This window comes from Corylus avellana, chromosome ca2 (genome assembly GCF_901000735.1).
Source record: "Corylus avellana chromosome ca2, CavTom2PMs-1.0".
Classification (NCBI taxonomy): Eukaryota; Viridiplantae; Streptophyta; class Magnoliopsida; order Fagales; family Betulaceae; genus Corylus; species Corylus avellana.
Genome location: NC_081542.1, coordinates 45,931,122 through 45,945,018, shown reverse-complemented (window position 1 = coordinate 45,945,018; position 13,897 = coordinate 45,931,122). Strand labels below are relative to the sequence as shown.

Below are 13,897 nucleotides of genomic sequence, written 5' to 3'. Positions count from 1 at the left end.
TTATTAAAATAGTATTTACTCTATCATATATATATATATATTTATTCTCTCCAATTAAAATTAATTAGAGAATAAATAAATAAACAAATTAATATTCTAGATGTATAGATATATAATTAAATGTATCAACTAACCGGCCGCATATGTTGTGTTTGTCGAATTCATATGAGGTTTGCAGGTCTTATAAAATAAATGTAACAAGTATGTTTTATATATTTTTATAAGAATAATATGGGTAGCTATCATATTAATATTACTAGACTGATCAATTAACGCATGCATACATATATACTAATGATAATAAACTATAATTTATACTAATGACAATAAAAATTAATTTTTTATGCCAATTAACATTAATTGTTTGTTAATGCATATTTGTTTATATCAAAATTATTGTTAATTTTTTTTTTATTAAAAAAAGTTTTTGACATGTGGAATTGACACGTCAAAAGTTTTTGACGTGTGAAATTTACACGTCAAAAGTTTTTGACGTGTCAAATTGACACGTCAAAAGTTTTTGACGTGTCGATTCCACACGTCAAAAACTTTTGACGTGTCAATTCCACACGTCAAAAAACTTTTGACGTGTAAAAAAAGACACGTCAACAAAATTTTTTTTGACGTGCTTGCTTAGACACGTCAAAAGTTTTTGACGTGGCAAACATAAGTTACTGTTTGCCACGTCAAAAAACACACATTTTTTTGTAGTGGATAATCATATACTCTTCTGTATCACATATTCTAACCAATCCCATATTCCCATTTGTAGAAGCCAAATGTATACACAGATCGAAAAACAAAATAATCTCTTCTTCATGCATTAATTACATGAATTAATTACGTTTATCTCCAGGTGTTTTAAAATGAATGCAGGTCGATCAATTCGATCATGATGAAGATCCTTAATTATATGAGCTTGTTGCATAAGGAGCACATTGTGCTACTTACAACTTTTTTTTCTTTTTTTTTGGGGGAGGGGTTGTCTATAATAATCGAACTTTTAATTCTACTGTTGTACAGCTCTAGGCCAAAAACCTAAGGAAATGTTGGAATTACAATTTTTTTCTTTTATGTTAGGCACATGGTATCGAGCAAAGGTCTTCAGTTCGAACATTGTCGATCTTCATGATTACTTAACTCACATTTCAATTTTTATAAATATTCTGTTTGTTAGGCCTTACTCATAAAGGGAGAATTTAAGTATTTGAGACCACACGTGAATGAGAGTTTTAAAATATAAATTAAATTATTAAATTCATCAATTCTTATTAGATTAAAGTTTAGGATAAATGGTGATTTAATATTAAGTTGACATTGCATGACATATATATTGGCCATACAACTATCTCTTCACAAGTAGATTTTGATAGAAATTCTTATGCATGAGAGAAGTCCCTCTTGGCTGGATTAGGATCTTTTACAATTTATTTGATCCCTCTTAGCTTCTTGGTGATTAAACTGTGATAAATTAATGCTAATTAATATAAAAATTAAAGTGTGGATCCGGACAAACTATAATGAGAACCACTTTCTTGAAGAAAGAACATGTGATAACAAAATGATCATCAGCAAAGCATATAATTATACTTATTATTAGAAGAAAGCAACCGGGAAGTATTATATATATATATATATATATATATAAGCTTCTGAGATGGATTTATAATAATATTGTTGCAAGTATATATAAAGATGGAGTTGTTTCTATATATATATGGTGAACGAAAATCAAGCGGTTCCCTTGAGCTTCTTTGCAAAACCAGCAAAATATTTGCCGTGGTGGAAAGCCAGGTCCAATTCTAGTTCAGAAGGCTGCCTCGATCCATCCCCAGCATAAGTGCCTGCACCATAGGGGCTGCCACCTCTCACCTTCTCCATCTCAAACATGCCAGCTCCAAATGTATACCCTATGGGCACAAAGATCATTCCATGGTGAACAAGCTGAGTAATGGCTGTCAATCTGCATAGTTTTCCAATGAAAAATGAGAAAACTTAAACACTTAGTTAACTTCTTAAAAATGTGTGAGAAGAAGCTATATAACATTATTGCCTGAATTTCATTTTTCACTATTTTGTCATTCTAATTGTATGACAGTCGTATAACAGTCTACTAAATAACATTTTTTATGAGAAGAAACCTATGAAAAACTTCGTGAAATTAAAACTCACGGAGTGGTCTCTTGTCCACCTCCTTGGGATCCAGTGCTGTAGAAAATTCCTGCAGGCTTGCCTGCAAGCTGTTGAGTTCTCCATAGCATTCCAGTTGAATCTAGAAAAGCTTTAAATTGCGCAGCCATCATTCCAAATCTAGTGGGGAAACCAAAAAGTAGTCCATCAGCTTCAGCAAGCTCATTAGGATTGATGATGACAGGTACATCACTCTTTGGTGGTGCATTCATCTTCTCAAGAACTTCATTAGGCAATGTCTCAGGTACCTGGAAATTAAAGGTGCCATGCCAGAGACATATTTTATCAAGTAACCGAATTTTAATCTTTGTAGAAGAACCAAACACATTACAAGACTCAAAAACATTTTCCTATGGATCTCAACATGAACTTTTTTATATTATTATTGGAGGGCCCACATGCCAACAAACCGACTGACCCTAAAAACTGAAAAGGGCCTGAAAGCCCAATTAATTCCCCCTAAACCCTAGATTAAGGTTGGCCTATATAAGAAGTCTAGGGCGAGTTCCAAAGGTATGCCATTCAATCCTTAGCCTTATCTTACCTGATTACTCTTTTATTTCACCCTACTTAATTTGGGCGTTGGAGTAGCTTCATTAGATCTCTCTAGCGAACCGTTCTAACCCTCTTATTTTCTTGTAAGTCTCTCACTAGAAGGCGATTCTTAGGCCATTGTCGGGTTTTTGGTACCAACTTTTATTAACACGATAATCTGAACAATTCTACTAATTTAGCAGCTAACTTCGGGAGATTGATATGTAAACTTTACATATATTCGTAATTACGCAAGAAATTACAGCACACAATCAACATACTTTAAGAAAAGTAATAGTACTAGACAGAAAGATTATTCAACTAATTAATTTACTTCATATCCTCGATCAATATTCATCCAAACTGCGACAATTCTATAAAATAAAAACCTAGAAAAGGCAATGACAATTAGAGAGACAATCACAATATACCTGCCATAGTTTTACTTCTACTCCTTCGAGGGATTCAGCTCCTTTCTTTATCTGTTCCGCCAGCTTTTCAACGTGTCCATAGGTGGAATAGTAACTGTACCATGCATCAGGAAAGTTTCAATTAAATCAACCGCAGAATCCGGTTGTAAAACAAAATTGACTTAATTTTCTAATAATGATGAACTAATTAATCTCAGTAGTGAATCGACGGTGGGAATTCCAGGGACCACAAGATATAAAAAGGCATGGTCTGATGGTCCTCCATTTCTCTTTCAGATGATGATGATTTCAAAAGTTAGTTCGCGTTTCACAATCACTTTTTCTTCATTTGTTGATAACTCGATCACACCATAATGTCTTTACATTGAGCACGAATCCCTTCTTTTACTAATAACCTTTTGTATTCAAAGGGCAACATATATACAAATATAAAGAACGAAAATGGAATCTTAGTTGGCATCCGCCAAGAATGGGAAAAACAAGAGGGATCTTCCAAAAAATATTTAGGCAGCCAACTCTAGCTAGGAAATTAACTACATATATGCCACCATGACTATAAATCTGTTATTTTCGAGATAAATATATTATATATTTAGTGATTGTCCTTAATTTTTGACGAGGTTATTATGTGATTTATCACACTATACTACATTGTTCTTTGATTAAAAGTACTAAAGAATTGGGTTTGGCATTGTAAAGAAGAAATCTTGGATTGTGATTCTTTAATTTGGCTTCCTTTGTTTCTACACCCAATATTATTAAAAATAAATAAAAAATAAAAATCCAGGAAATAATTTCCTAAAATATAAATTAAACATCGTTAAATTTCTCCCCAAGTGTAAAAGGTAATAATTCTCCTTAATTTTCCCAATAAACCAAACAGACCAAAATAGGATTTCAAATAACCTCTACGAACGACCTATGAGTTAATGAGGGAGATAAAAGTCCGAACGACGATCGATCAATAACCTAAAAAACACCGTTTTAAAAAAAAAAAAAATCATGGCACAAATGCATGCGAACTTTTTCTGAAAGCAAACATGATATATATTTGCACGTAACTAGAAAAACCCAGAATTCAAACGTAGAGAGGGGTTCGAAAATGATTGGTTTAATTATCATAATTATATTCCATGCACTAACAGAAAAGATAACCCAAATGAAGAAACCAATTAAGCACGACCAAAGCAAAGAATAGCGAACAAAGACAAGACAAAAGAGAGCAAGAGAGGGAGAGAGACAGAGATCGATCGAGGTGCTTACACAATGTAGAGTTTGGTAGCCATTGATGGATTCTTTCAATCTCTGTCTGTCTGTCTGTCTATCTGTCTGTATGTGTCTTTTGTTGTGTGCTTTGAAGTGAAAAAAGGTGCTGGAGTGAATTAAGGAAGGATGAATGAGGACCCTTATTTATAATAATGCTGTCACTTGTTTTAGCGGCTTTGATTAGTCCCACTCAATGAGGGTTAATTGCATCATTAGTGGGGTTCTTCTACCTAGAATTGTACTACATGTTATGGAGTTGTTAATATCATGCCCATCATAATTTTCCCCAATAATTTAGTTAGTTGTTAGCTTTTGATCCCAAAGTTTTAATAGCTGGTATGTGCTACTTACTATTTTAGTAACTTCTTTTTTAAACCTTAATCTTTTGCTCTTTGTTCTTCTCTTTCTGTCTCGCTATTTTGATTAACTGTGTTAGAATATTAATTAAATGATTAAATTTGTTATTTTTTAGTAATTTTACTTTTTAAAATAATTAGTGATTCAATATGGTATTAAGAAAATCCCGAGTTCAAGATTTAAGATCTTCTCACTTGAAATGGAGAGTAGTGATTTCATAGTTAAGATTTTGTTTTGTTGCATTTAACTGTGTACGTACATGATGCCATGTCATTTAAATTTTTTAGATAAAGTGTCAACATATTCAACTTGTAGCAATATATATGGATAATGATTAGATAGTGAAATCTAATCTTGACCATAAGATTACTCTTCTCCATTTCCTTCTCCATTTCATTTGAAATGGAGAGGATCGATCCTATTCTTAAATTTGAACTATTACTCTTCAGTTCACCTCATATTTATTAAAAGAATACCTTCGGTCCGAGGATGGTCTAAAATCCATCTTTTACAGTGTCCAATAAGAGACTGACATGTTAACTGAAAACACTAAATACAATGTAGATGGAAAAAATTGGATCTTACATACTAAACAAACCTATTGACAAAAAATTAAGAGGCTTGACACTAGATCTTCCCCTTTCAACCCACTGGATCTACTGCTAAACAAGCCACCACCACCTCCACCAAATGCTACCACAAAGGCCACCGCCCAAAATCACCGCCTTTTGGGTTGTGAGTCCTTGTTGTTTTTCTTGGTTTTGTGTTTTGTGTGTTTTTTTTTTTTTTTGCAAACTTAAGGATCTTATTCCACCTTCGATTGGTCCTAATGAGTGCTGGTCTGAATGCATTTGTGCTTTTTGATTTGCTTGTTTTGGTCATTGCTGATCATGATTGCTTTAATGCTAGTGTGACTAATGATATTGTGTTGATTTGCTGCTGTTTTGGTTCTAGGTTTGCGAAATTTTTTGCCCTCGTCAGAGCAATTCTATCAAAAGCATGTAATTGTCAAAAACTCAATTGTTACATTGAACTCAGGTGCATATTTGTAATTTTTTTTCTCTTTTCTTTTAACAAATTGTTCTATATTTGTTGATTATTATACAAATCACAAAATTTTTAACTTCAAGTTTTTAGAAGACAGAACAAGAATGACTTTAGGGGATTCCAGGCCTCCAGTGGTGAGTTGTCTATGAGTAGATCCGATGGGGTCTCTTAAAAGGAAAAAAGTCTCTTTATAAGTCCTTTTTTCCCTCTTTCTATATGGAACTTACATGACATTTTCACCCCAACATGCCCCAGGGTAAAATGTATTTTCCCTTAACTTTATGGGGTTGCTATGTAACATCATATGACATTTTCACCCAAAGGCAATACATAGACAAATACAATTATTATCCATGAAAAGTACGACCCGATCCATTTAATTATAATGGGGCAATCAGCAGTGGTGTTGGTATATATTATAATCTTTTGTCTCTCCAGGCCACTTCGACAATGGGTCACTTGTCTCGATTTCCTCACATAACTGACCGTTTAAAAGGGGATTTACTTCGTGACCCATGTGACTTTTTTCTTCAAAGGTAAAAGTTGAGAGTTCTACTTGTAAATAGACGAGGATTTATGGGAATTAAATGAGCTATTATTCATTGCTGAAAAGAGGGCGGGGCCGGAGGTCCAAGTCATTCAATACTTATAATGTTTTAAATGTGTTGCCGTTGGGGGAGACGGGAAATAATATTGATATGAATAGGTGAAAAAAGGCACATGGCCGTGGGGGTCTGGTCTGCAAAACTTGATCAATTATGCCATGCTTTATCTTTGTTGGATGCCTATAAGGTGGCATTGGCATCAATGGCCTTTGTCCTCAAGCGTGCTTCTCTTATTATACCATAACTCTCCACGCTGCATCCCATTTACGCACTACTGATGATAACTTTGCCCTTATTAAAGACTCATAACCATAACCATATAGTCAAAATATCTCTTCTTTTTTTTTTTTTTTAGTTTTTTTTCTTTTTTTTTTTTAAAAATGATGTATGGAAAGGAAAAAGGGATTACAACAAAATTAAACAAAAAATGGGTGCACGGTGGATCCAAACAACAACTCTGATACAACCAGAAAACGGAATAGCTCTTGTTTATTAAAGCATAAACTATCTCCATTATTTTGGAATCAGCCTAGAACTCATCTCAAATTTGATTTTCGATTTGTTTCTCTCCCCCTCCACAATCTAGGTTGTGTCAACTATTAATTAAAGTGGCCTTTTTCAGTGGGTGCACTCACATTTCTAGGAACTTAATTCCCACACGACTGTTCCAAGTTTTGGGCGATTGATCTTCTATGCACGCCTAATTCTATGATCTGTGGAGAGGTGGTAGTGGCAGCAAATGGCAATAATAGTGTCTGTCTTTGTCTCTCTTCTGGCAATGGACCCACAGAAGACTGAAAAGTGGCTCCAAAAAGCAGTGAGCAGAACAAATATATATACAAAGCAACAGCTATATATATGTATAGCTGTTGCTTCACGTATACAATTAATGGCTCCTGCCTGCCATCATATCCATATCCAATGGAGCGTCGTTTGCATGTCTTCTTCCATTTCTCTTTTCTTTTTAGCCTAGCTAGAGTCTCTCAACTGGGGGAGGGGCCACCAAAAGACTAGAAACCTTCTCTTCTTTCGGGGTAACCCTAACATAATTTCTACTCTACCATCATCATGGCTTTGAGTTGGCCTTTGAGAGGATAGCATTATGAATGCTTAATTTCTTCTTGTGTGCCTACTGCTTCACCTCTCTGCACATGCATGATTTGGTTGCATTTTCTTGTAGCAACTCCCTTCATTTTTCCGCAAAGTAGGTTTTGTTGGTCAACTACCAACATATATAGTCACACCCAAAAGAATGCCCTGTCGGATATCCATCACTTTATGTCTGTTACAGTTAACCTTACGGGGAGACTCATCAAGCATTTAAGAATCAATGAGAATAGTTGATCACCGATGGGCCTCTAAGGCCTGCCTATAGGGTAATGAACCAAGATCAGGAAGAGGCCGGCTAACCAAGCCCACAGTTACTCTTAATCCAGGAACCCGGATCAACTTGCATCCCGATGGAACATACCACAACCGATCCCCCCATCTGCCAAGTTAGATAAAGGTATCCCACAACAGAAATCCTCTCCAATATTTGTGGAAGGCAATCTTTACACTCTGGCCACATGTCCTTAAGAAGCAGTTTTTAATTCTCTTACCAGAATTTTAGCTGGAGATCCAAAACCCTAATGAAGGAAGGCGGAAATGACCAACCTATATAAATTGGGTAAGGCCCTTCATTTGGTACGCAATCATTTCTTTACACCGTCATTTTGCTAGTTTGGTTTTCCTTACTTAATTGTTGGAAGTAGTTATGTCAGACTTTCGATGGAGGACCCTCTCTCGTTGTTTTCTTTGTTTGCAGACTTCTTTGGTGCCAGGCATGCAATTACTTTATCAATAGTTGACATGTTAAATCACTACTTATTTTTAAAATTTAAATTAATAATAAATAATAAATTTAATCATTAAATTAATATTTTAACATGTCATTTCAACGAGATGATTGAACCTTCCGTAAAGAAAATGAGAGGGTTATTTTCAGTCATATAGTCCACAAGCTTAATAGACTTCCAATAAACTAAAGAACCAACAAAAAAACAATCGAATGCTATATTCCTCCCAAAAACCAAACTATTTCCAACAGTTATCGATCGACAAATGTGCAATGTTAATAGAGCATATTAGCTCATTGATAATTTTATTAATTTTTATTTTATAAGATAAATTAAATAACATCCAGCTAATGATAAACCTAATTTAAAAATAGAATTAATCTTAATTATAACCAATAATCTTTATTAAAAAAAAAAAAAAAGACTTTTTTTACTTCCGTTATATATATATTAAAAAAAAAAAACATTCAATTTGTGAAACCCACATGTATTTCTCACAAATCTAATTATTGATATGAAAAAAAAAAAAAAAAAAAAAAAAAAGGACGTCAGATCTCTCAATAAAAATCTACTCTGACACAAATTCTAATCCCCTCCTAAGTTCTAACCCATCCGTTACACAAAGGATCCAATATGCAGATTTGGGCTTTGGAAAATGGTAATCTAAATCCCTTATTGGAATGAAGAAAAAGCCCTTTAATGGGAATAAGTAGGGTACGAGGCCTTGTTGAACACGGCCCAACAGTGATACCCAAGCCCTAGATTTCCAACTTAGTAAAATGATGGCATAACCCAGTAAATCTCTCATCACAATAGCAGCACTAGTAGAGAATTTTCTAGATGAAGAGCAAGGGAAATTTTGGGCGAATTGTGATTTGTAGATAATTTTCTTCTGATTTTCAGTTTGTGATTTCGTTTGATTTCATCTTATTTTCAATTTGCAATTTTGTCCGATTTCGTCTGATTTGCTATTTGTGATTATTTGTCAAACTAAAATCAACAAGAAAAGTAAATTTTAGTTAGTCATTTTGCATAAAAATGTAGATAAACCACTGCGAATGCAGCACAAAAACAAGGGCGGAACTACCCCGGCCAAGGGCCGGTCCCAAAAATTAAAAATTAAAAATTAAATATCTTTAAAAATTCACTTTTGCCCTCCAAACTAATATTCTAGTTCTGCCCCCGCACAATAACTACCCTTAACCCTAAATTTAAAGAACCAAAATTACTTTTTACTTTCCTCAAAACTAGGTTAAAGAGATTTCCTTCAACCTAGTCTATAAAAGTGACGTGTCTATTTTTTTTTTAATAATATATGAGATGTACATAAGCTTTTAATAAAATTTATTCTAACTTTGTCTCTGCTATTAAAAAAACATTTTTTTTTTTTTTCACATATTTAAAGAACATACGTCACTTTTATAAACTAAGTTGAAGAAAATCTCTTCAACCCAGTTTGAAATAGAACCCTGTGCTTTCTTTCTCTATACCTTTATATTTTCGTTCTTAACCTTTTTTTTCTTATTTTATTTTTTTAAAACTTTCTTTTATGATTTTTTTTTTTATTTAATTTTTGGAAATGTCCGCCGTGTTCTCAGCATTATGCCCACCAAAGCAACTTCCAAAGTCTGCAACGGAAACAGAAATCTTTGGCCTTTGCCAGTAAGCCAAGCATCGACGACAACGAAACCAAAAGCGGTAGGCTTAGAAGAGAGAGATGGCATTGCAATGGATGATAATCACGTACGTGGTTGCAGGCAGCAGAGGCCGTCAAGGGTCGTCTTGTCTCTTTGATTTCGCTTATTCTTCATCTTCTATTTATCTTTTTCCCAAATTCGTTCAATTTCTAAAATATACTGCAGGAAATATGATCACAGTTTTATCATGTATGCTATATATATATATATAATGATGATATAGTGATATCACTATCATAGGACAGCAGCAACTACTTGAAACAGTATCAAACAAACAATTTTAATAAGCTGCGGGCCCTCAGAGATATAAATTCAGGTCAACCTCCGCCACCAAGGACGGTCCACACGTGAAAGACAATAAACATTTCAAGCTCAAGAAGCTTCATTGCTTCTTCCGAAGGCAGAAGAGTCAAAAACCTTGAACAACCTAATAAACTAAAAAGGGTACTGACCAAAGAATCTCATGTCAGATAAAACCAACATTTTTGACAAAATCCAACCCTACCAACTCAAAAAGTTTCAATCATTCATCAAACAAACATAAATAATATGCACCACAAGTTTATGCATTCTGGCTGGCGTACCTAATTGCAGGCTGATGCAGACAGCAGCATTAGATTGAGCTTAACAACGCTGAAACGCCATTCTTCAATTGTGTTAGATGATATCAAGGGAATACTAAGCAAGAAGCTATGTTACAATTGGTCGAAATTGGAAAGCAGCAGTCATTTGAGACAAAGATTATCATCAGCAGCAGTAAGTTTTGTAACAGCTCTAAATGCCTTGAAAAGAACTCCCCTGGTCCCTTGGATCACAAGGAAGGGTTAAGAGAAGGACAGACATCCTAAAAGCTTGGAAAAACTCAAGCTCTTCCCAAATTTGATATCTCCATAGTATGCTTTTTAGCGAGTGATAGTCAAAGAACCCCACACTACCAGGAGCATATCGTCCACCACAAGTTCAGCCAACTCATGTAGCATGGAAATAAATATCTGTCCACACTACGGAGCCTTTAAGAGCACATGGCCTGTAAAATAGTTTTGTAAATATCTGAGTGTCGTGTGTCAGATGCAATACACAAAGCTACTGTCCAGTACAAAATTGCAAAAGTAAAGCAGACTGTGGTGGTAGAGTAATAAAGTGAGGGTAATTGTTCATAATTGATGCCCTCGTACAGAAGCACGCCAATCTGAAAAACAATTTCCACTTTAGCTTGAATCTAATCAATTCAACCAAGTGACTAACCATGGTCATCATCTACTATGTACGTCAGCTCATATCTCTGATGCCCAATTAACCTTGCAGCATGTTATGCACGTTCACACAAATATAGCCAACAATTAGATGAAGTCTGATGCCCATTTTTAAAATCAAATCCTAAAATTTAGAGGAATATCATGTTGCATACCCCAAGCGACCTTATAACCCAAAAATAAGTAGATAACTATGGCGAAATGCATCTTAAATAAATCTTACGGACACAGACCTTCAATGCTAAAAGTTTGTTTCTCCAGGTAACTCTGTAAAATAAGGACATCGCAGTCATATTAGCAGCAGAGACAAAATTCAATGACTACAAGGATGTCAAAATACAATCTGAAATGCAATTACCGCCCCCTGTTTTTGAGTCAACATAGCTCCTAATCCTTGCTATTTTGTTCAAATCCCATCCAAAATATCAGAGGAATAAAACATAGAAGGGTTTTAAGAACATAAAGCAGCCTGTGAGGCACAAGCTCTCGCAATGACAGCCTGCATGACAAATTGATATCAAGCAAAATACGGTAAATACCTAAAAGAATAGTATTTCAGTACATTTGAACAGCCAAACTAGTGTTGTTCTTTCCTCAAACTATCATATCTCATTTTTTCAAAAAAATGAAGACAGCAGCTTGCCTCCCCTGTCAAAGAGTTCAGATTTAGTTTCCGCATTCATGGTAAACCATACTAATTATATCAACAGCCTAAAAATAGCTGCCATAATTCATGTAATTAGTTAACTACAACGCAGAATACAATTACCAAATTTATTGGCTTGGACAACAATTAAGTTCTTCTAAATCAACACAAACAACAATGCAGATAATCAATTAGAAACTCTATTCCAATAAAATAGCTAAGGAAAGAGCGTTAGCTCTTTCATTTCATCTTTATTTCACAATGTACAAGATACAAAAGAACCATAATACACCCCCAACCCGCCGACCCACCACCACAATCTAATCCTTTTCTTTGTACAGAAACTATGCAACAAAGTTCAACCAATGAACCAAAAAACCCAACTCACCTCCAAAAGCGATCACAAAATCGAATCTTTCCCACTTCACAAAATCACCGGATGGATTGATTCCCACGCAGAACCTGAACCAAACCCGAAGCGTTTCGCCTAATTTTCTCATTCTCATCCTCCACCAATCCCATACACAAATCCAAAGCCCCTTCTCTCCTCGCCGCCCCGCACATGTCTTCGCTATAACAACACAGCGAATTCAATGTCAGCAAAGCGTACTCAACTCCTCTGGAGCTCCCACTCCTCACAACTCTCACCAAAACCTTCACGCACCCATTGAACCTCTCCATCGCCTCTCTTCCTTCCTTGCTCTTCGCCAGAAGACCCAACACCTCTACCGCCCTCTCTAGCCCCGACTCGGCGATTCTCACCAGAATCGGCACCGCCCCACACTGAACCGCTCTCCGCCGATTATCGGGAAACGAGCAGAGCGCGTAGAGCGCCGTCGCCGCCTCCTTCTTCTCTCGTCCTTTCCCGTCCCGAAGAAGCGAAACCAAGACCCGAATCGCATGTGGATACGCCCCGATCGTCGCCTTGTTGACCTCCATCACCGCCAAACTCGTCAAAATCGTCGCCGCTACCGCGCGCGAATCGGCCGAGCCGGCTTGAAGAGCGGCGACGACTCGGGCGATCGCGCCCTCTGCGACGAGACCCACCTTGTTGTCGTCGTCAAGGCTGAGGTTAAGCAGCAGAGAGAGCGATTTCTGCTGGAGGACCGGGTTGTCGGAGCCAACACAGCCGAGAACGGCCGACAAAGCCCCCGACTCGGTGATTTTTCGGCGAAACGCCGAGTCACGCTTGGAGAGCCGGGCGAGCTGGTCGAGCGCGTCGAGCTTGGAGTCGAGAGAGGATGACGTAGCGGTGAGGGCGTAGACTAGGGTTTGGGGCTCGGGGCAGGGCCGTTGCTTGGGAGGAGAGAGGAGGGTATAATTGGAAATGAGGCTACGGAGGGCGTGGTTGGGGATGAGGACTGGATTGTCGGGGAGGGGTAGTTTGGTAACTGGGCAGGAGCGGTGTCCGGCGTCTAGCCACCGTTGGATTGAGGACCGGTCGAATGTGTGGCCCGATGAGAGGATAACCGGGTCGGACATTATTTCGAGCGAAATCGGGCACTTAAAATCGTCCGGCAATTGGGTCGTCATTTCGCTCCTCCACTCCGGGGTCCGAGTTTGTGTGTCTATGAAGTCTCTCTCTCTCTCTCTCTCTCTCTCGCCGCTCTCTTCGGTGTCACTTTGGGAAGGGGTTTTGTGAGGTTTTTAGTGAGAGCAATTGTGGGGAACCTTCTCAGCCTGTGAGCATTGAAAAAATGGGGCCTATCAAATTACCATAATACTCTCAAACTCCACTTAAATGCCCACCATGTCTATAAACAGGTAGCAATAAAGCAAATAATATTATAAAACCTATTATCACTAGGCAATTGTCACTTTATCGAATTTTCCTTTCTCTTTTATTTTTTTTATTTCTCTTCACATATCAACCGAAAAAAAAAAAAAAAGCATTAAATGGAATTGCAAGGTAATGTAAATTTATCGTTGATTTGACCCGAATCTTATTACACTAAATTCTACCTCCCTAATTTTATGTCAAGTTCTTGTTTGATTCGCTAATGATGTCAAACATTGTTAATAATTAAAAGATG

The 13,897-nt window shown here is 36.5% G+C and overlaps 2 protein-coding genes across 7 annotated transcripts; both read right to left on the bottom strand.

The window, feature by feature from the left end:
• Window positions 1-1,591: 1,591 nt before the first annotated feature.
• Window positions 1,592-4,527, bottom strand: LOC132171241 (probable NAD(P)H dehydrogenase (quinone) FQR1-like 1). The gene is made up of 4 exons (XM_059582509.1): window positions 4,419-4,527; window positions 3,156-3,249; window positions 2,173-2,438; window positions 1,592-1,963 (listed from the first exon to the last, which is right to left on the bottom strand). The coding sequence occupies exons 1-4, from the start codon at window positions 4,439-4,441 to the stop codon at window positions 1,732-1,734; spliced, it is 615 nt and encodes a 204-aa protein (XP_059438492.1). The 5' UTR covers window positions 4,442-4,527; the 3' UTR covers window positions 1,592-1,731.
• Window positions 4,528-9,847: 5,320 nt separating this feature from the next.
• On the bottom strand, window positions 9,848-13,534 carry LOC132171715 (U-box domain-containing protein 8). Of its 6 annotated transcripts, XR_009439061.1 has the most exons (5): window positions 12,253-13,534; window positions 11,577-11,717; window positions 11,452-11,485; window positions 11,211-11,263; window positions 10,324-10,992 (listed from the first exon to the last, which is right to left on the bottom strand). XR_009439061.1 is itself a non-coding variant. In XM_059583100.1 (2 exons), the coding sequence occupies exon 1, from the start codon at window positions 13,395-13,397 to the stop codon at window positions 12,297-12,299; it is 1,101 nt and encodes a 366-aa protein (XP_059439083.1). In that variant the 5' UTR covers window positions 13,398-13,534; the 3' UTR covers window positions 10,324-10,992; window positions 12,253-12,296. The 6 variants fall into 6 exon arrangements, 1 of the variants encoding a protein (XP_059439083.1); XR_009439058.1 differs by having other exon boundaries at window positions 11,211-11,485; XR_009439062.1 differs by lacking the exon at window positions 11,577-11,717.
• Window positions 13,535-13,897: the final 363 nt, after the last annotated feature.